Genomic DNA, 22,097 nt, shown 5'->3' with positions numbered 1-22,097 from the left:
TACTATATCAAGGCATCTTCATTTACACTGAATATCCAGAGAATGCCAACGGCAATATATTACGCATGAAAGAGTCTGCTGTGGAATTTCCACAGGTCTCACTAGTCTCTGATTATCATTGAAAGAAATGTTTAGTAGAATCACAACTAGTGCAAGAAATGTAATCCGACATAAACTGATAAGTATGCAGATGAAGAGAATAGCAGAGCTATTGAGTGTCAAGAAGTTTTATGCTTTGAAGTACAGGAAGGTGCTGGTGTGATTGAATAGAGCAAGTTTGGGGAAATTTATGCCATTACTAACCACCAGAGTGGTACCACTGTTGACCAAGAAACCTGTCCAATAAGTGTTGCGGATATGTGTCGCATCTGCATGCAACACATGGAAATAATACAATGGATTTGTAATGCGAGTCTTGAAGACAGACTTTGATTTGATGTCCTGAAATTAAAATTGAATAGTATAGGCAGATGTGTACAGAACCAGAGACTTTGTTGATATAGTCACATTGAAAGAATGGATGAGATTTCTTGGGTTAATAGATGTAGAACAGGCGAAGTAATAGATCAAAGAAAACATGGAAGTGATAATGATGCATTTGAGAGGAGGGATAAATAAATACTTAGTCAGAAATAAGTTGGTTTGGAATGCAATTTTTAAAAGTCATCCAACATATATAACCATCACAAACTGGTATAAAAAGTTAAGCACTTGTCTAAAAAAATTTTTGGGTGGAATTGATAATGAAGAAAATAAAAAAAATTTTTTTTTTAAATTAAAGCAAGCTATTGTTTTTCATATTAGTATAAAAGTTATAACAAAAATTCAAAAGATCAGAATTTTCCAAACTCTGAAATGATTCATTTTTCTCTCTGCTGCAGATTGCAAAATTAGCAAATCTGGTGTTTACCACCAAAGATAAGGATTTCCAAATTTTAGCCGGATCAGCAGGTTTTCTGTTTCCAGCTTTAATGATGGGTAAGTTTTAGTTTTTTTTTTTTTTTTTTTTTAATTTGATTATCTTCACCCCCCTGTTCCAAATTCTCCTTTTGATCCATTTGTGACTGTTTTTAATATTTTAAAATTTATTACCAAAATTCTTTTGTAAATGCTATATTATGTTTGAGGAAAATTACTTTCATAGATTTACTTCACTTTATAGAATATTTAAAGAATTCATTTATACTATAAATAAAAATAAGGATTGTTTACCAGAAGATTTATTAAATAATGGATGAAACTAATTGTATCCTTCCACCGTAGATTTACATATTATACTGAGAACTGTTGGCAATATACATCAGGCAGTAGGTATAATTTTTGAAAGACACTGCAACTTTGAGTAGCTTTAGATATTACTGAAATATGGTTAATTATTCCATTGATACTAAAAAGAATTTTTAAAACCTTGTGCTAATGGATTAAACATTGTATAAACAAGAAGTTTGGTGTATTTTCGTTTTTTAAAAAATTTTTAAAGATCAAATCAATTTCAGGCATCTCAAAATAAAGCAAGTATGAAAAGAACGAATTCATGTTGACAGTGGTTTCTTTCATTTCTGGTTACTCGTGCAACTCTAATTTGATCGATTTTTATTCTAAATCTGCTGTTAAAACCTTTTTTTGCAAAATGATTCCCTCAATCAAATTAAACCATTTAAGGTTAGGGATGAAGAAAGGTCAAAAAAAATTTTTTTCAATTAGAATACCTGAAAATTAATTTAAAACAAGATGTATTTACACGATCAAGAAAACTCCAAAATAAAGTTATCAAAATGGCAAAGGATCTAAATCAGGGGTTCTCAACCGGGGTCCACAAGCAAAATAGGGGTCTGCAATGATATTTTGGTGGCCCATGAAGAAAACCAACTCAGAATAGTTTTTATTAAAAATTTAATTTCTACTGCAATTTTGTATTTTTTTTTTTTTTTTTTTTTCAATCATTCAAGTTATTTTAACTATATTTCTATTTTACAGGTTTACCCCATTAAATTAGTTTTCATTTAAAAATAAATCTTAATTATATAATATTTCTTTGATTATTAAAACCTCAACATTTACATTAGTGAAAAATAGAAGATTGTCTTATGACCAATAGTTATGAAGGGGTCCATGAGTAAAAAAGGTTGAGAACCACTGATCTAAATGAACTATTAACATCAGAAGTGGCTTTCCATGATGTGCTAAAATAACTCCAATTTATTATGATAACTTAAGACTGCTTTCTGTTTGTATAGGGTGTGTTGGAGGTATATGTGCTTTGGCGAATGCAATGGGCAAAGAGCTGTGTGAGCTTCAAGCTCTTTATGAACAAGGGAAATATGAGGAAGCAACTGAACTACAGCAGCGGCTTATTTGGCCAAATACAGCCGTAAGTTGAATTTACTTATAAAGTAATTTTTTCCTCTACACATGCAATTCTAATTGACCTAATGTTTGAAAACCAGTTATGTACAAACATCAATTAAAAAAAGAAAACATTTTCCTTTTGATGCCATAATTTCTGCTAACAGAAATAATTAAAAGTATGCAAAAAAAAAAAAAATCATTATAACATTGATTCTTTTCATTATGGAATTAATTTTATATTTATTAAATCAAATGATCTTCATTCCTGTATGATTAGTTTGTTAATGATTAACTTTACTTTTGTGATAAAACGTTTTCAATTCAGGTAAAAGGCAAATAAAAAAAAAAAATAAAAAAAAAACTGGAGAAAATGTTTGTGTGTGTATATATATATATATATATATATATTCTCAAATGCAAAAAAACACTTGTGTTGTGGAGTGATCTATAGATTGTGGTTTTACTGGAAGTTTAAATCATTAAATATTATTGTATTACTACCAACAGTGGAAGATTTAAAAAGAAAAAAAAAAGTATTTTAAGGAATCATTTCTGGCATCGAAAAATAGGCACAATTTTTTCTGATGCCCAAAAAGTTTTCTGATTTTTTTTATTTTTTTTATTTTTTATTCCCGATTACAATTAATCATTCCAACACTATATATATATATACTAGCAGTTCAGTCAAAGTTTAGTTTTGGCCCTATGTACTGGTCATAACTTTATGTACATAGGTATATATTAAAAAGTGTGCATATGTACGGTAATGCCTTTCTATATAATAGGCTTCCTTAACTACCATAGAGAAAAGTTGGTAAGGACTGCAGAGGTCAAGTTTTTTTAAACTTTGACTCCAATTTTGACCCTCTTAACATTTATTGTTTTGGGCTCAAATCAAGTTACAATGTTTGACCCATGTCTAAATAACCTACATCTAAAATTTCAAGTATTTAGACCTAAAATTGGCAGAGGAGTTTGGTAGAATCTGTAAAGGTCAACTCTTTCAACCCCAACCTCTTGGCAGTGAAACATTCGCCAAAAAACTGATTAAAACGCTTGTTGCATGGTCTGAATACCTTTTTTATGTATAATTTCAAATGTTTAGACCCAAGATGGGCTTAATAGTTTGCTAGAGATTGCAAATGTAAAATCTTTTGAACTTTGACCCCTTGGCAGCAAAATTTTCAGCCAAAAAAACGATTAAAAAGCTTGCCTTATGTCTGAATAAGTTCAAATATTTAGACCAAAAATTGGCCGAGTAATTTGGTAGAGACTGCAGAGGTCAATTTAAAAAAAAAAATTTGATCCCAATTTTGATGCCTTAGCATTTGTTTTGGGCTCAAATAAAATTATAAAGTTGGATCCATATCCAAAAAACCTATATCTAAAATTTAAAGTGTAGACCCAAAATTGGCAGGAGTTTGATAGTTCTCAAAGGACAAATCGTTGAACTTTGACCCCTTAACAGCCAAATTTCTGACCGAAAACCTATCAAAAAGATTTTCTCAAATCTCAATACCCCTTATGTCAAATCTCTAGACTGAAAATTGACAGTTATTGCGTAGGGAAATGTACACACACACACACATTCACTTTTATAGATATATAGATACTCACAATAATTTGTTGCAAGGAAAATTGTATGTCGAATTTGTTTGCTTTTATGAGATTCTTAAGATCAATAATTTGCAATACGGATTTAAAACTAACCCTAAAAAGTTCATTGCTACCGAAGAATACCAGAAACCAATTGGCTTCTGTCATCATAAAATTTAACAAAGTCTACTAAGATCAGGATATTTTTGCTTCCTGTTCCTCTGGATTTCTGTCAGCAATTTACATTTTAAGATCTTAGTTAAACTTTCTGGTCCTGGGTATGTTTTTCAACTGCATCCAATGGTGAGTGTTAAATGTAGGCTACTTTTTAGTTTCCATTACTGAGTCAGTGACTATACCTGTCAGACAACTAATCTGTCCTAATTATAACATAAAACTGTATTTCCTACAAAGATTTACATTAATAACTAGTTATAGAAGCAAATGTGAATGAATATTTGAAGCATAAAAACTTTTTAAAAGGGGGGGGGGTGATACACCATAAAGCAAACAAACAATTTTGTACTCTTGCATTAAGTGAACCATTGTCTTCAAGCTTTATTAAATAAAAATTGTTCAACCTATGCTTTTTTTTTTTTTTTAAATTTAGGTGACCCGAAAATATGGAGTTGCAGGATTGAAACAAGCGATGGAATGGTTTGGGTTTTATGGAGGTGTTCCACGTCTTCCAATGTTGCCACTCACCAAAGAGCAGATAACAGAACTTAAAAAAGATTTTACGAGTCGAGGTTTTAATGTTGGATTTTAAAAACCCAGCAGACGTTAGCTTATTATTCTCACTAACATTAAAAATTATTTATTATAAAAGATACAAGGATTATTTTGGTTTCATCTCTCCATATATTATTTGGACATATAATGTCGAGCTTATACAATCAACTTTTCTTATATTTTATACTGAAGAATAAAAATGAGCACAGCTTGTATATTAAAGTATTTTTTTCTGTTATCTATTGGAAACAATTAGTTGAACACTAGTATATCTGCAATGAGTAAATATTTAGCCAAGAGAAAAGCCAACACCAGAAATCTCATTGAAATAATGTTGTGATTGCAAGCTATTGGAAACTTGATAAGTTAATTCATGGACATAACAGCAGATAAATCCCAAGTTGTCCAACTGATATGTCAGCAAAATGGATAATGGTGATCAGTTGAGTCTCTTTTGGTCTCAGATAATGTGTATTGCAAGTATCATTTGGTAGAGAAGAAAAAGTACCATTGTAATCCTAAAATAAAACATTTGTTTAGAAGGTGACAGGGCTCACATAATTGATACTGGCCAGTGTTAAAATTAAGCACAAATTTCAGACAAAAATAATAAGCAGATAATGATGGCTTGTGATGATCTACCAGGTCTAATGGAGGATCGAGCAAATTGAGGGTGATATGAGTCAGAAGATCCATGATACGTTACAACTTTATGATGCCTTGAATTAATGTATAAATGCAAAAAAAAAAAAAAAAAATCAAGTATGCCTTTGCATTTTAAAACCAAGTAACCATATTGATTTTTATTTCTAATGAAATCACATTTCTGGAGATGAAGTGTATCAAGTCTTCTTTTCCAAATTGGAAAGAATTTATTTAAAGAATATATTTTTGGAATATGAATATATTGAAATTTAAGTTTAGACTTTTTAAAGATAAAGTGCATGCTAGTTGACCTTTATTTTCTTAGATAATATTATGAAGCTTAAATTAATCTTGAATAAATGTATTGTATAATTTAAATTTTTCAAATCATGCTAATTCATATACACACACTTTCTGAGCTGCAATATATGTTTATAAATTTATTTAGTTTTCCATGATATCAAAAGCTGAAGTTTAAAATAGCATTTTCATTGCTGAATGCAGACTGAATAGGAACATTTTAACATGTTCTTATGAAAAATTTGAGTTTCAGGTAAATTAGAGTGAAAACTATCCTCCCCTTTCAAAACCATAATTTTTTAATAGTATAACAGGGGTTGTGGTTATAGTCACGATTGTCTACTTTCAGTTTCCATTCAACTGTATAATTAGACATGGTCAAATGGACAACAAAGCTAGTCTTTATATGGGGAAAGGAAGGTTTCTTTTCATGGTATCTGAGAGGAAGATAATCATTAATTAGAGGGGACCATATCTTGCTTGTTACTAATCTGTGGAGCAGAAACTAAAAATCGAAAATTGCATAGAAAATATTTTTAGATTATACTGTCATCATAAGCTTAAACCAGGCTTAGGGTCAAAAATCCAACTTGCCTCCTCCCTTGAGGCTTGCATTCACAAATATCCGTGGGCTTAGAACTAATTTAGCTGATTTTGAAGCATTTCTCCTAACAAATACCCCGGATATCTTAACACTAAGTGAGACTAACCTACACTCCTCCATCCCCTCTAACTACTTTAACATGCCTGGATATCTCCCACTCTGCCGTAAGGACTCTGACAGACATATGCACGGACTTGGAGTTTACATTAGTAATACCCTCCCCTTGACTAGAGAAACAAACCTAGAATCTGATGATCAAGCCTTTATGTGCTTTAGACTAATCATGCAACACAACATCAGCTACTTTTACTTTCTCTACCGCTCTCCCTCGACTCAAGACTGCACCATAATAAACAAAGTCTCTGACAGCATAGACACAGCACTCTCCCTCGACACTAACGCACAAGTACATGTATTTGGTGACTTTAATGTCCACCACAAAAACTGGCTTGGATTCTCTACTTACACAGATGTAGCAGGCAGCACAACTCATAGCTTCTCTATATCCCACTCCTTATTACAAATTGTTACTTTTCCAACCTGTTTCCCTGACCAGCAAGAACAACACGCATCACTTTTAGATCTGTTTGACAACAGTTCCTGATGATTGTATAACAAATGCCGACAGCCCACTGGGGAATGCTGATCATGCAGTGATAATGGTTGAAATTGCCTTAAACTCTAGACCCAAAACTGAAGAGCCAGTGCTCAAAACAACCAGATATTATAAAAAGGCTGACTGGGAAACCATCAGAGATCTTATCAGAGATGCCCCATGGGGAAATATTTTTTCTCTTCCTGCTGAACAGTGCGCAAATGAGATCACTGAATGGTTCAAAACTCCAATCGAAGCGCATGTTCCCATGCGGAAATTTTATAGCAAGCCCAAATCTTCCCAATGGTTTACTTCGACTTGCGAAACTGCCATTGCTCAAAGGCAACATGCATACTGCAGGTTTAACCGACATAAGTCCAGTTCAAACAGACAGAAGTATATAGAAGCTAGAAGTAACGTTAAGAAAGAAGTAGCGACAGCTAAGAGAAAATTTACGGAAACCACTAAAAAATGCATCGAAGCACAAAAACTAGGAACTCGTGACTTCTGGAAAATCTACAACAGTAGTAAATAATGGGCAATCAACAATTCCTCCACTAACCAACAATCACGAGATTGTTTGCTCAGCAACCGAAAAGGCTAACATGCTTGCCAGTCGGTTTGCCTCAAACTCCACACTGGACCCTTCAAACCACCCCATACCTGAATTTCCTATGCGGACAGACGCCACGCTAGACGATCTGAAAATCACTCCTGCTCAGGTGCATGCTATCATAAAAACCTTGACACTTCAAAAGCATGTGGACCTGATCTCATCCCAGATGTGCTATTAAAAATGTGCTCAGCCGAAGTAGTTCCAGTTCTCTCCAAGCTCTACAACAAATGCCTTATTGAATCTTGCTTTCCGGGCTGTTGGAAAACTGCTTCTGTGGTACCAGTATTCAAGAATTCTGGTGAAAGAACTGACCCATTAAATTATCGCCCCATTAGCCTCCTCCCACTTTTTGCCAAAATATTTGAGACCTTAATTAACCATGCTCTAGTCCATCACCTTACAGATGCTAAACTTCTGACTGACCAACAATATGGATTTAGACAAGCCCGTTCCACAGCAGACATCCTAACTGTAATCTCTGAACGTATATACCATTCACTGGACAAAGCAGGGGAGGGCAGAGCAGAGCAGTAGCTCTAGATATATCTAAGGATTTTGACAGGGTATGGCATGAGGGTCTCCTCAGGAAAATTAGATCATACGGCATCACTGGTAGAATATTTAACATAATTAAATCCTTCTTAGAGAAGAGAAAAATCCAGGTTGTCCTTGACGGTCGTACATCTAAACAATGATATAAATGCGGGAGTGCCCCAGGGGTCTATCCTTGGACCTCTACTGTTCCTGATATTCATAAATGACCTCCCCGGCAAAATTTCCTCTGAGATGGGTATATATGCTGATGACACCACACTCTATAACAGGCATGACAGGAAAACAAATGAACAAATATCTAAAGAAATGGCAGAAACACTAGAGGATAACCTCCAATCTGTAGTTGAATGGGGACAAAAATGGATGGTCACATTCAATGCCACCAAGACTAAACTAGTTTCATTCAATAATTACAAGAAACCTTCTCTACCACCTATAGCAATGGCCAATGACTCTTTATCTGAGAGTACATCTTTCAAGCTCCTAGGCCTAACGTTCACAGGAAACATGAGTTGGAACAATTACATTGAGGGCATTGCCAGGGCCGCTGCGAGTAAGGTGTGCTCTCTTTACTGTGCTAGAAAACTACTAACACCCGAAAGTATCCTGTACCTCTATAAGGCAACCATTCGCCCATGTATAGAGTATTTCTGTCATATTTGGGCTGGTGCATCGGCTACTAGTCTCTCACTCCTTGACAAGTTTCAAAAGAGTCGGAAATCTGATAGGCCCTGAACTGGCATCTAAGCTTCAGCCTCTGTCTCATCGACGAAACGTTGCATCCCTCTGCCTGTTCTACAAGTATTTTAATGGTGAATGCTCTAACGAACTGCAAGCACTTGTACCCCCACGACGTGAACACCTCCGACAGGCTGCAAAATCCCACCCCCACACTGTAGAAATCCTTAGATGTAAAAGATCTTTTTACTCCAGTAGTTTCTTCCCCAGAACTGCTAGACTTTGGAATTCCATTCCAGGTCCCTGCTTCCCCAACTGTACTGACATGCAGAAGTTCAAGTGCAACGTGAACCGACATCTTGCTGCCCAAATCCCTACATAGTACCCCAGTAGTTGTTGCCTCTGATAGTAGCCCCCTACACCAAAGTGGCAATGTGCCTTGTTTGGGGTGAAAATGTAATAATAAAAATTTTTTTTTAAAAAGTGTAAAACCATGGTTATGGAAATTAAAAACAAGTATTTTAAGTAATATAATGGTATTCTACACCTAAAATAGGTAAATGGAAAATGGCAGTGGAATAAAATTTTGACAGTGATAGAACATTTTTCTTTAATAGCAATTGTCTATGAAATCAGTGACGACAGAAAAAAAAAAAAAAGTTTTTGTTTTTCAAGTAGAACACAAGAGCAGAATCTGTTTTTCAAAATTTGGATTTAAAACAAAAGCGAAAAATATTTTACATAGCCCAAACTAAGTATTTATTATGGTTTTCTGTTGTGCAAAATTCCCATAGTTGTATTTTGTTGAAATATATATATCCCCAAAACCTCTAGTCTTGATGGAGGGGAGACTAAAACTTATTGCTATGGTTTCAAAATGATCTGAAATAACAGCAAGGGGGAGACTTGATTCCAAATATTTCTCATATGTTATATCTCCCCTCTTTTGAAAATAGGGTACAATTATGAATATCTCCAGTATCAAATAATCCTTATACACTGTGAAATTTACTTTACGAAAAACCAAAGAGAGGAATAAGAGATGAGAAATATTTGGAATCAAGCCTCCCCTTGCTGCTATTTCATATAATTTGAAACCATAGCAGCAAGTTTTTAGTCTCCCCTCTATCAAGGCCAAAGGTTTTGGGGGAAATATATATGATGTTTCTTTGAAATCCCATTGCTACAAAATAAAAGTGCCGAATTATATTTTCAGAACTTTTTATAGAAAAAGATTCATATGACTTGAATTTTTCTGATGTTACAATTTTTTTTTTTTTTTTTTTTTTTAACTAAAGTATGGGTTGAATCATTTTCTTCAGATCAGCAAATTATTTCAAGTCTTTTGTAGTCATTTTTTTTTTTTTTTTTTTCGATTTTATTTCATTTTTTTATTTATTTATTTTTTTTTGGTGGTGGGGGGGCATAATTTAATTAACAAAAACAAAACAAAAAAACTAATATAACTGTAACAAAAACCTAACCCAACATAGTTTTGTATGGTTATGTTTTAGTAACGCCTGGACTTTTTCATCTATTTTTGTTTACAATTTGAAAGCCACGAAAGAATGTTAAACTGCTTTGACCATTTCCAATCTGTTATGTAAATCACAATTGGAAACATTTATGTTTATCTGAGTATTCTTCCATAAAAGCATCAACTTTTGTACCGATTCTGATGATTAGCCTAAAACAACTGTTTAGCTATCAAAATGCAATGATATTCTTAAAGTTAATGACTATTAAAGTACACTAGGTGGAAACTGAACTATTACACTGACAAGAAAGTTCTTGTGATTTTTAACTTTTAAATTCAGATGAACAGATCTCGACTCAACAAAAACTTACTGATCAAAATAAGACCATCAGCATCAATACACTTTTGCCAATGCCAAACGTGTATTTATGTCAGTAATGTAAAAATTTTGGGTTTTAGTGACAAAGGAGTTGCAGAAGGCGTTTTTGATATCACTTAGATTTTTTTTAAGCATTTCTCATGCAGAAAGTTGTAGAGATGCTTTAAAAAGTGGTAGTGAGAGACCTGGAGAGTATGGCAAATGTGGCAGTTTTGTAGCCCAATTCATTTAATTTCTGTAGAGTCGGTTTAGCAAGGTGTGGTCAGGCATTGTCATGGAGAATTGGGCCTTTTCTGTTGACTAATGCTAGGTGTTTTTGTCCAAATTTCTGATGCTTTTCATCCATTTGTTGACTGTATTAAATCACCATAATGGTTTTGCCTGCATTCAAAAACTCATGGAGGAGACCAGTCACAGATCACCAACAGTCATCATGACCTTTTCGTGCAACTCTGGCTTTGGGAAGAGTCCTGGAGCTTCATCAGCATCTAACCACTGAGTTGAGCTGAGCTAATTGTTGTTAGGAATCCATTTTTCATTGCAAGTCACAACCAGTTGAAAAATGGGTTGTTGTTGTTGCGTACGACTTCCTAACAGCATTTCTTTTGGTTGTCATTAAGTTCATAAGGCACTCATTTATCAAGCTTTTTTGTCTTCCCAATCTTTGAAATGGTTGGAAATTGTTGTATACGTTACGTCTAATTCAGAAGCAAGTTCTTGAACAGTTGTGCATGGATTGGCTTCAACTAATGCTCTTTATTGATTGTCAACATTTGATGGCTGACCAATAGGCTCATCAACTTCAAGACTTGTCGCCGCCATAAAATTTCTTAAACCACCATTGTGCTGTGCAGTCATTAGTGGTTCTTGGGCCAAACACTTTGTTGATATCACGAGCTGTTTCAGCAGCTTTTTGGCCTAGCTTGAATTGAAATAAGAAAATTGTGTGAATTTGCTATGTGCTTTTTTTCATCTTGTATTCAATGTTTTGAAAAGACATTTGTTCAAAATGTAAAATGATTGTAATTTAAACAATTAGATAGAATGAAAAACGCTTTAAAATGATATAAAGTAGAGGTATTATTACGAAAACTTGTTTGAAAATACATCATTTGAAGTCAAAATTAAAAATCTGCAAGAACTCTTCTTAACCTAATCTATTAATATTAGGAATATGCCATTTGGTAGAAATTTACCTTTCACAGGTTATCCTAAAGTGAGAGTCTATACATGTTAGGTACACACAACTTTTCTCCGCCCACATACAGTTTGAAGTAATTTTGTGTCAAATTCCCATGGTTGGCTGTTATTACCTCCCTTGAATGTTAGACATAAAAATAATGAATGCATCCTATGAAGCCTATTCCTACTATTTAGTATATCAGTTTCAATCAACCTTACTAGTCAAAGAATATAGAGGGAAAAATACAATACTTTCTTGAAAAACAAATATATAAAAAATTTTCATATTTGGATTCTTTGGACTACTGTTCTCATCTTGAGCGTCATTTTCACGTTTTGGTTAATGTAACCTCCAACCTTCTTCATGGGTATCTTGTCAAACTCAGGAATCTGAACAGAATTTCAAACAAAATCCTTCATTTACTTCAGAGTAGGTATTTATTTGCTCCCCCACCGAGCAAATTAGGCACAAGGCCAATTTTTAATGTGAAGAGTGAAGGAAGGGAAAAAGGGGACCAGCTCTCGAGAGGTGGGAAATGGGAGCTGGTTCATGCTCTCATTCCGTAATAATCTGAAGATTGAAGGTTCAATTCTCAATGTGGGCGACTGAAAAATACAACTGAATTCCTTAGGATTTCTGTCCAGTCATGGCTGACTGAACAGGAGCAGGTTACACCCGTGAAGTAAATAAAAGGGTTTCATTTGAAATTCTCTGTAGATTCTTGAGTTTGAAAAGATATACATGAAGAAGGTCAGAGATTACATTGACCGAAACATTGAAAATGATATTCAAGATGAGAACTAGTAATCCTAAGAATATGGATAACCAATCCTCACCTCAAAAATTCAAAAACGTAAAAAAATTTTTTTTTTTTTTTTAAACTCAAATTAGCAAGCACATTTAGCTCACAGTAGTAGAAGAAAAAAGACAAGTAGAAGCTGCCATTTTTATTTTTCTGAAGAGTTTATTAATTATTAACTTTTCTTCCCAAATCCTCAATTGTTATTGTACAGTTAACCATTTCTTTCTCTCTGACACCATCAAATATACATGTCAGCTGTTCAATTCTGCACAAGAGAGAGAAAGCTTTTTTCTTTTTTTTGCACAAGCATGTTTGTCTTTGTTTCTAGAAAAAGCTTTAATAGTGACATTTAAAACTGAATCCAATTATTCTTTTACATGGAACTATATTTTCAAGATTTCATTGTTTTTTTTTTTTTAATTTTTTTTTTTTAGTGTTTTCGTAACAAAAATCTGTAAAGAGTCATTGAATGAATGTGATGTATTTCTAAAAAGTTGTTTTTTTTTTTCTTCTGGAAAAAAAAAAAAAATACTTATAAACCAGCCATTCATCAAAATAGTGGTGGCGATCATTGGTATTTTTGGCAGAGGATTTACAAAGACCAGAATAAATGGTGAAATGTTTAGTAATAATTAGGATATATCACTGTTGTTGACGTCTAAAAGTTATGAGAAGGTGTCTCAATATCAACATTTTTTTTAAAAAACTTAATTGAATAAAACCCCCACACACCCCTCTCTTAAAATTTGGACAAAATTAACCATAAATCAGAAGAGGGCGAGGAGGTAACTGTTGATGGTGATAGCAGTAATAGTTTTAAAACAATTTACCACTATTGAAATTACCAAACAACCAAATAGTTAAATGGCCTCGTAATAAATCCTACCAACTAACCAAACCAGCCAGTCACATCAACCAGGTAGGAATATGCTCAGTCAATCACAAAAGACGATAGTTTCAGCTGCAGGATACACCTTTCTTCTTGGTGAAAATATCCTTCAAATTCATATTGACTTGCAATTTATCTTTCTTTTGTTGAGTAGAATCCAGACAGAACCTGAGGATAAACAACAATTAACTAAGTTAAAAGGTGTTTCTTAACATTAAAAGGCAAACTTTAGAATTTTAAATAAAAAGAGATAAAACAGATATGAAGGAAGTACATGTATGTTATCACTTCTCACAACCATTAAAAAAAAAAAAAAAAAAAAAAAAAAAATGATTATTTGATCAACAAAGAGTCAAGTAATTATCTGATGTTGCTAAGTATTTTAAAAAAAAAAAATTTTTTTACACATTTCAAATGAATAATAACATTAAATAATTCTGCCATGTTCATGATAGATATAACCTGATTGTTTGAATAGGATCAAAGTGTAGTATTTGTTCTGTTAACCAAAATATGATGGGTTGACAACAAATATTTAACTTTTTAAAATACATAATTAAAAACAATTTGTAGACTGTACACACACACACACACATTTATACCTTTTAAATTCTTCCAATTCCCTTTCAGCTTCATCCATTTCTCCATTTTCAAGATCAGATTCAGATTTAGGAAGGAAAACATCTTCTGAAAAAAAAATAAATAAATAAAATCAGGCAATTACAATAATTGAAACATTTTCTTTTTTAGTTGTAACTGTTGCTCCTCTTTGAAGATTTGATAATAAATTTATTCAAGGAATCCTAAAATGCCAAAACAAAAGAAGTCTCTTCTATATAAATAAAACAGTAGACGTATGTGTGTGTGTGTGTGTGTGTAACTATCTAACAGGTAATCTCTGAAAGTACTGGTCACATAGCACTAAAATTCTCAGGAAATAATATTCATGCACCAAGGGTGGTTTATAGTGAATAATATCTTTGCTTACATGCATATATATCGCATACACACATTGGCAAATTTACATGTAAAATGTTCATTAAGCATTAGGTGACATTTTGTTTTTTTGTGCGCATGTGCGTTCTCGTTTCTTTTTTTTTTTTTTTTTTTTTTTTTCCTCAGGCTGGAACAATCGGTTCTTTTTAATTGCAATTCTAACTCATTTTTTTTATGTTTTTGTATTTAAAAAAAAAAAACAAAAAAAAAAACGAAATCATGCATACATTTTACTCGCGGTTTGAAATTTGTAAATATGAAAACGAGCCTATAAATCTTTTTTTTACGATCTCATATTTACTTAATTTTATACATTATTTTAAGGCAGAGGAGGGGGGATGACACATGGAATACAGACAGTGCTGAAATAATAACATTTTAAAAAAATGTTGTTTACATAGGCATCACCACTTATGAAGGCCAAGAGGCCACTCGAGGATAAGGGTTGAAGAGTGTACAGTAGAAATTGGATAATATAGTAATTGTTAGTAATGGAAATTTGGTAAATTTGGTAACTTATATGGAACGGCTCATCAAAAACTTGTTTACGTTAGACTTGAAGACAACCATATTCTAGTCAGCTGGAAAGCAGAAAAACAGAAGACAATTTCATAGGCGTGCAGTTCTCAGAAAAAAGCTTTGTTCATGGTATCTACGTTTAGATTTAGGCACAGATAAAGAGTAGGGGAAATTAGTGATAGTGTTTTCTGCTAGACGGGTGTTTCTTGTGAAAGTTTGGCGAGGGGGGACCACAGAATGGAGCTCAGCTGAGCACTTGCCATGAAAATAACGATAAAGCAGAGACAAACTTACAACATCTCTTCTGTAAACAAGAGGTTGCAGGGAAGAGAAAAGGACATCTCCCACAAGGCTCTATCAAGGCAAGATAAGCCTTTCTAGCAGCTCCTGCCCAGAGGTGGCAACAGTACTCCATCCTTGGGCGTACCTGGTTCTTATATAGATAGAGAATTGCATCAGCAGTGAGATATCTACTGGATCGATAGAAGGATCCCACCACATTTCCAGCGGCTTTGGCAACGGATTTAATGTATGTGTTCCATTTAAGATCAGGAGTAAAGGTTAAGCCCAGAAGCTTGTCAAAACATGAGGCCCCCCCAAGACGAGAGCCATTCATTTCAATTGATGCTAGATGGGGATCAGAGCGTTGATGATGTAAAGATAAAAGCTTGGTTTTAGATGCACTAAAAGTAACAAGCTACCTCTTTCCCCATTGTACCACTTGCTCAAGATCAGAGGAGAGAGAACTTGGTCGTTTGCGGTCTTAGATGTGCTACCATAGATAGTTGTGTCATTAGCATAGATGTTTACGAATGATGCAAGGATGTGATTTGGAAGATCATTAATATAGATCAGGAAGAGAGTTTGACCCCTGAGGGACTCTAGCATTAATACCAAGAGCTTCTGATTTCTGCCCATCAACCACTACTCTTATGAACCTATCAGAGAGAAATGATTTCATAATTGAGAAGACATTTCCAGCTATACCGTAGCTGGAGATTTTGTGAAGTAAACCTTTATGCCATACTCTATCAAAAGCCTTTGATACCTCAAGAGCAATTGCCCTAGAAAGCCTCCGTCAACAGATTCGCTAATCCTATGAGATACTGTAAGCACATCTGCTGTAGATCTAACAGAACGGAAACCATTAGAAAGCCATTCTTAATATGGGAGGGAAGGTATTATTTAAACTATTCTGTACTTTCAGATAATTTATTAAATAAGAAACTGACATGTATTATCTCTATTTTTGTTTAGTATTAGTTAACATTAGGATCTGTTTCTCGATCCAATTTCTTGATTAGTTTATTGTAAAGCAAGTGTTGCCTAATCACTAACTGCACTTTGAAATATTTATTTTTTGAGTAGCATGAATTTTAAATAAGGTGCTTCTACAATGTAGTACGCATATTTAAAAAATACAAACAATTTATAATGAAATCATGTATTTGTAAAACCTGCTGAGTCATTTTCTGGAAGTGACGTCATGTGTTGATGAGGGGGGGGGGGACAAGCACGATTATGTTGCTTTAAAAAGTACTCTGGAGGCTGCCAGGGATTACCAAACCTTCATTTTTTAGGTGAGGTTGAAGTGTGGTGAATTAGTGCCTGTTCATTCTCCTAAGCATTACCACCACTTTTTCTGTTTATGGAGAGGGGGCCAGTAGATGATTTTGCTGAAATGCTGCGTCAGAACAGATACTACACTTTGATCTTAGCCAAAAGGCCAAGTAAGCATAATATAGTTGTCTACCAGGCATTACCTCCTCCAAAAATAAAAAAATACAAAATAATCGACACAACATATATTTTAAGAGGTAGAGAGGGGAATATGGAGTAAGCCCTGGTAATGGCTGAAGCAGCAGTTTATGATCTCAAAAATACTTTATTTCATATATATTTTAAAAGAAATAGGAATATGGAGTCAGGCCCAGAAATGGCTGAAGTAGTTTACAATCTCAAAATTACTTTATCTAATATTAAAAAACTGAAACAGTCTACGATTTAGACATTACATTATTTCCTGTATGTTTTTAAAACAGTGAGGTGGGGGATATAAAATCAGTCCAGGAAATGACCGAAACCGTTTACAAGTTAAACATTACTATATTTTATTCATATTTTTAACAGTGGCGTGGGGCTTACAGAGTCGGTCCCGGAAATGGCTGCAACATTTTACGTTTTAGACATTAATTTATTCAATGTATATTTATAACAGTGTGGTGGGGAATAAGAAGTCAATGCTGGAAATGGTTGAAACAGTTTACGATTTAAACATTACTTTATTTCATGTATATTTTTAACAGAGATTATTACATAGTTATTATTTTCGTAAGGGGGAGGCGATAATGTGGGTTAAAATTATAAAAAATGATTGTCTAAATTAGTAACATATCCAAGAATTATGAAAAATGATGAAATGTGAGTTAATTGATTGGTGTTTTTTTTTTATGAAATAATCGGCCCAGACAATATATCAAAGTTATTATTTTCGTAGGGAATGGGGCTAAATGTGGGTTAAAATTATTAAAAAAACGATTGTTGAAATTAGTAACATATCCAAAAATGATGAAATGTGAATTAATCGATTGGTGTGTTTGTAATGAAATAAATAAACCCAGACAAAATATCAGAGTTATTATTTTCGCAAGGATGGGGGCATTATGTTGGTTACAATTATAAAAAATGATTGTCGAAATTAGTAACATATCTAAGAATTATGAAAAATCATAAAATGTTAATTTATTGATTGGTGCATTTGTAATAAAATAATCGGCCCAGACAATATTAGTAACATATCCAAGAATTAAGAAAAATCATAAAATGTTAATTTATTGATTGGTGCGTTTGTAATAAAATAATCGGCCCAGACAATATATTAAAGTTATTTTTTTCGTAAAGGGTAAAGCGATAATGTATGTTACAATTATAAAAAATAATTGCCAAAATTAGTAACACATCCAAGAATTATGAAAAATGGTGAAATGTGAGTTAATTGATTGGTGTGTTTGTAATGAAATAATCGGCCTAGACAATATATCAAAGTTGTGATTTTCGTAAGGGATGGCTAGAATGGGGGTTAAAATTACGAAAAATGATTGTCGAAATTAGTAACATATCCAAGAATTATGAAAAATGATGAAATGTGAGTTAACTGATTGGTCTGTTTGTAATGAAATAATCGGCCCAGACAATATATCAAAGTTATTATTTTAGTAAGGGGTAGGCGATAATGTGGATTACAAATATCAAAAATGATTGTCGAAATTAGTAACATATCCAAGAATTATGAAGAATAAATCGATTGGTGTGTTTGTAATGAAATAAACAACCCAGATAATATATCAAAGTTATTATTTTCGTAAGGGGGGGGGTCATAATATGGGTTAAAATTATAAAAAATGATTGTCGAAATTAGCAACATATCTAAGAATTATGAAAAATGATGAAATGTAAGTTGATTGATTGGTGCATTTGTAATGAATTAATCAACCCAGACAATACACCAATATTATTATTTTTCATAAGAGGGGGGCGATAATGTAGGTTAAAATTATGAAAAATGATTGTCGAACTTAGTAACATATCCAAAAATTTATAAAAATAATGCAATGTGAGTTAATTGATTGGTCTGTTTGTAATGAAATAATAAGCCCAGACAATTTATCAGTTTCTGTAGGTGATCAACAATATTTTTCTGAATTTTCAATGTTAACTTCGGGAATGACGTCACAGTTGTAGTGGTGAGTAGAAAGACACATGATTATGTTGCTTTTTAATGTGCTCTGGTGTTCTCTATGAATTAACAAACCTTCAGTTTTGGGGTGGGGTTGGAGAGAGAGTAATGTCCATTTTGGGGTGGTGTAATCTCCCACAATGTCATATTCCAAATATATGGAATAACTATGGAATCATATTCCGGAAATGACATCGTTTCTCTTACTAATGTGTTGTTGGCGGTTGTGGTAGTTAGGGGGGAGAACTATATTTATATTGGAAGTTGTGGTAAAGTAAAAGTTGCCTAATGATCATTCGCGTCAATGCATTTATGTAATTATTTGAAAAACCTGCTGAGTTATGGTCAAGAAATGATATCATTTCACTTAAAATGATGCTGTCAGTAGTAGGGAGGGAAAGAACACAGTAATGTGGAATTTTGTAGTGAAGGAAGGGTTGCCTAATTACAAAGCTTCTCAACATATTTGTTTGTAAAGCCGGCTGAGTAACCTTCTGAAAATGACGTCTCTTTTTCCAAAAAATTTGTTGTCGGTAGTGGTGAAAAAATGAAACAGAGTAATGTAGAATTTGATAATGAAGCAAGGGTTGTCTAATCACTTTGTCAATGTATTTATGCATTAATTTTAAAATCCTGCTAAAACATCTTCCAAAAATGACAATTTATCTTACAATAATAGTGCTAATAGTGAAGGAGGAAAGAAACGCAGTAATGTTGAAATTTATGGTGAAGCAAGGGTTGCGAACTCATTAACCAACACAATGTATTTATGTATTAATTTGGAAATTCTAATGATCCATCTTCTAAAAATGATTTCAATTTTCTTAAAATCATGGTAGCCTTGGTAGAAACAGAAATTATTTCATATATGTTGTACAATACCTGTTGAGAGTATGTTAGATTGTTTCCTATATGTATATAAATTACCCGTCCGAAGTTAGGTAAACATATTTTAAATATGTCTTGTAAATTACCTGTCCCAAAAAGGTAAAATTATTTCATATACATTCTGTAAATTACCTGTCCTAGGGAAGGTACAATTATTTCATATGTGCAATAGCCGTCCTAGGGTAGGTAAAATATTCTTTTGCTTGAAATAGCAAAAGATACATGCACATTAAAAATTCCTCTCTCCAAAGAATAATTATATTCAAAATCAACTTCAATTTTCTCATTTTTTATACGGTCCCGAGCAACGTCGGGTAGCCCAGCTAGTTTCAAAATAAAATAGCTTATAATATAGTTTTAGTTTAAATTTAATAAGAGAAGTTTAAGCTGCATTTGTTTATGTTTATCAAATGAAAGTAAAACCAACACTTGTGAATCAATAATTTGTCATATAAGTGTATTTTTGTGTAAGGAATCGGAAAGGAAAATTAACGTTTTTCAAGTAATCTATAATATAAATCTCTGCTGTCTGTTGGTGTGTTTGTATGTTCAGCTAAACGTCAAAAATAGAAAAGGGACCACCATGAATATAGTATTTTTGAAACTGTCAATTCTTCAAACATCTAATATCATAGATTCATTAATTTTTTTTCTACCTTAATGACTGCAACATCTGATGAGGAGGGGGGGGGGGGGGTCATATAAAATCGTCTCCTAAATGATTTTAACATTTGCACATGGGAACACCATTTGTCTCTCGCATGTGTTAAATACAAAAATTTGCAACGCAATGTTATGACGGTCACCTTGGCCGAGTGGGTTAGAAGGTTAGCTATTAGTTTTTAGGTATGAACCCACTTTATTTATTTTTTTCTTTTGCATTTCAACAGAATTGAAAGATTTCTTAAATATTTTTTGTTTTGTACGTTGTATTATTTGGCATTTTTTTTTTTTATTGGTTAATTAAATTAAAACAAAAATCATTTTTCTTATTTCAAGGGTTACATAAATCACTTTTTTTTTTTTTACATCGTAACTGCTTGATTTTTTTTTCTTTTAATAACACAATAAGTAATTAGTAATCATTTTTAAAATATAAAGACATTTATTTTGGTTAAAAAAATTTCTATTATTTTTAAAATGAAAAACACTTGTTGCAAATGACCATACAGAGAAATCTTTCTAGACTGAGGCAGCATTAAAGAAATTCGCTTAAACTGATATATATATTAGAAAGTGTTCAATATCCTAAGATTAGTTTCTTCTCTTTGTATCTCTTCTGCTGAAATATTTGGTGAGGAGGTGGTCAGGTACTTTTTTTTGGGGGGGGGGGCGATTACATTTTCGTATCTTTTGTTTTTGAAATTATTACATTTAAGCACAGTTACCGTTCCCCCTATACTTGGGTAAGGGTGGGGGTATTTTTCTTATTTTGAGGATTACATAAATCACAGATTTTTTTTTCTTTTACATTGTAACTACTTGATACTTTTTACAAACTGATTAGTAAAAAAAGTTCTATTTTGTTATTTTTAAAATAGAATTATTTCAGTTTGCTTTATTTTTAAGTTTTTCTCTTATCTTTTAAGGAGACATAAAAAAAAAAAGGAAATTTGCAACGTCAATCAGATTTTGGACTAATGGATAACGCGTTCGCTTACAGGTTCTTGAGGTTCACACTCAACAGCAGCCACTTTTTTTTTCTTTTAATAACACAATGTAATAAGTAATTATTTTTGAAACCTAAAAACGTTTATTTTGGTTTAAAAAATTTTTCTATTTTGTATATAGTCTTCAAAAGGTGCTCAATATCCTGAGAATAGTTTCTTCTCTTTGTATCACTTCTGCCAAACTATTTGGTTGGGAGATGGTCAGGTACTTATTTTTTGGGTGATTATATTTTCATGTTTTTATCCATTTTTTAACTAAGATTACCCTATCTTTTATTTTGGAAATTGTGGGAGTATCGATGTTGCCTATAATGGAATTGACATATAGTAATGAAAAAGTACTCAATATCCTTAGTATAGCAGGTGTGTCCAAACGGAACTTCATTTCTTCTATTTATTATCTGTGAACCTGGGCAATGCTGGATATTCCTGCTAATCTGCAATAAATGTATATAAATCTGCTACAATACCATGTGTCTATTAAAAAATAAAGTTAGAAGTTTAATTGCATTACATTTTATTTACAAAAAAAACAATCTAATCTTGTCTTAAAATGAATACATTACAAGATTTAATATTTAAAATTTAATTCATAATTTTGTAGTAAGCACAACAAAAACATAAGTCATATAAACAGATTAATATTTTGGTATTTTTAACCATTTAAATAAGACTGCCAAGAAATGAACAGAAAGAGCAAATCAATTAGCCTGAGCAATGGTTTATGTGTATGTGTGCATACGCCTTTTGTTTTTTGTTTTCCCATTGAAACATTTTAAATAAGTGGCATTTGTTGTTAACAAGACAAAGTGGTTAGTCAACCTTTTCCAATATCGTGTCACTAATGAGATAGGAGAGATTAGTCATTTCTCCTTCCAGAACTATGCA

At 32.8% G+C, this 22,097-nt stretch overlaps 2 protein-coding genes across 3 annotated transcripts in view; one reads left to right on the top strand and one right to left on the bottom strand.

Annotated features, from left to right (window-relative positions):
* Positions 1-4,899, top strand: part of LOC145283653 (4-hydroxy-2-oxoglutarate aldolase, mitochondrial-like) — a 30,109-nt gene extending 25,210 nt beyond the window's left edge. The window contains exons 5-7 of the mRNA XM_080132647.1: positions 882-978; positions 2,238-2,371; positions 4,556-4,899. Of these exons, the coding sequence (XP_079988773.1) occupies positions 882-978; positions 2,238-2,371; positions 4,556-4,714 (390 nt within the window). The 3' untranslated portion in view covers positions 4,715-4,899. The remainder of the gene's footprint in view (positions 1-881; positions 979-2,237; positions 2,372-4,555) is intronic.
* Positions 4,900-12,643: 7,744 nt separating this feature from the next.
* LOC145283647 (protein FAM193A-like) overlaps positions 12,644-22,097 on the bottom strand; it is a 130,700-nt gene continuing 121,246 nt past the window's right edge. For both annotated transcript variants that reach the window (XM_080132612.1, XM_080132613.1), the window contains exons 18-19: positions 14,003-14,087; positions 12,644-13,568 (exon numbers count right to left, since the gene is read on the bottom strand). In XM_080132612.1, coding sequence (XP_079988738.1) covers positions 13,469-13,568; positions 14,003-14,087 — 185 coding nt within the window. In that variant the 3' untranslated portion in view covers positions 12,644-13,468. The remainder of the gene's footprint in view (positions 13,569-14,002; positions 14,088-22,097) is intronic.

This window comes from Euprymna scolopes, chromosome 8 (genome assembly GCF_053919585.1).
Source record: "Euprymna scolopes isolate OS-2025 chromosome 8, ASM5391958v1, whole genome shotgun sequence".
Classification (NCBI taxonomy): Eukaryota; Metazoa; Mollusca; class Cephalopoda; order Sepiida; family Sepiolidae; genus Euprymna; species Euprymna scolopes.
The sequence above is the reverse complement of the archived record's forward strand: the minus strand, read 5'-3'. Positions and strand labels throughout refer to the sequence as shown.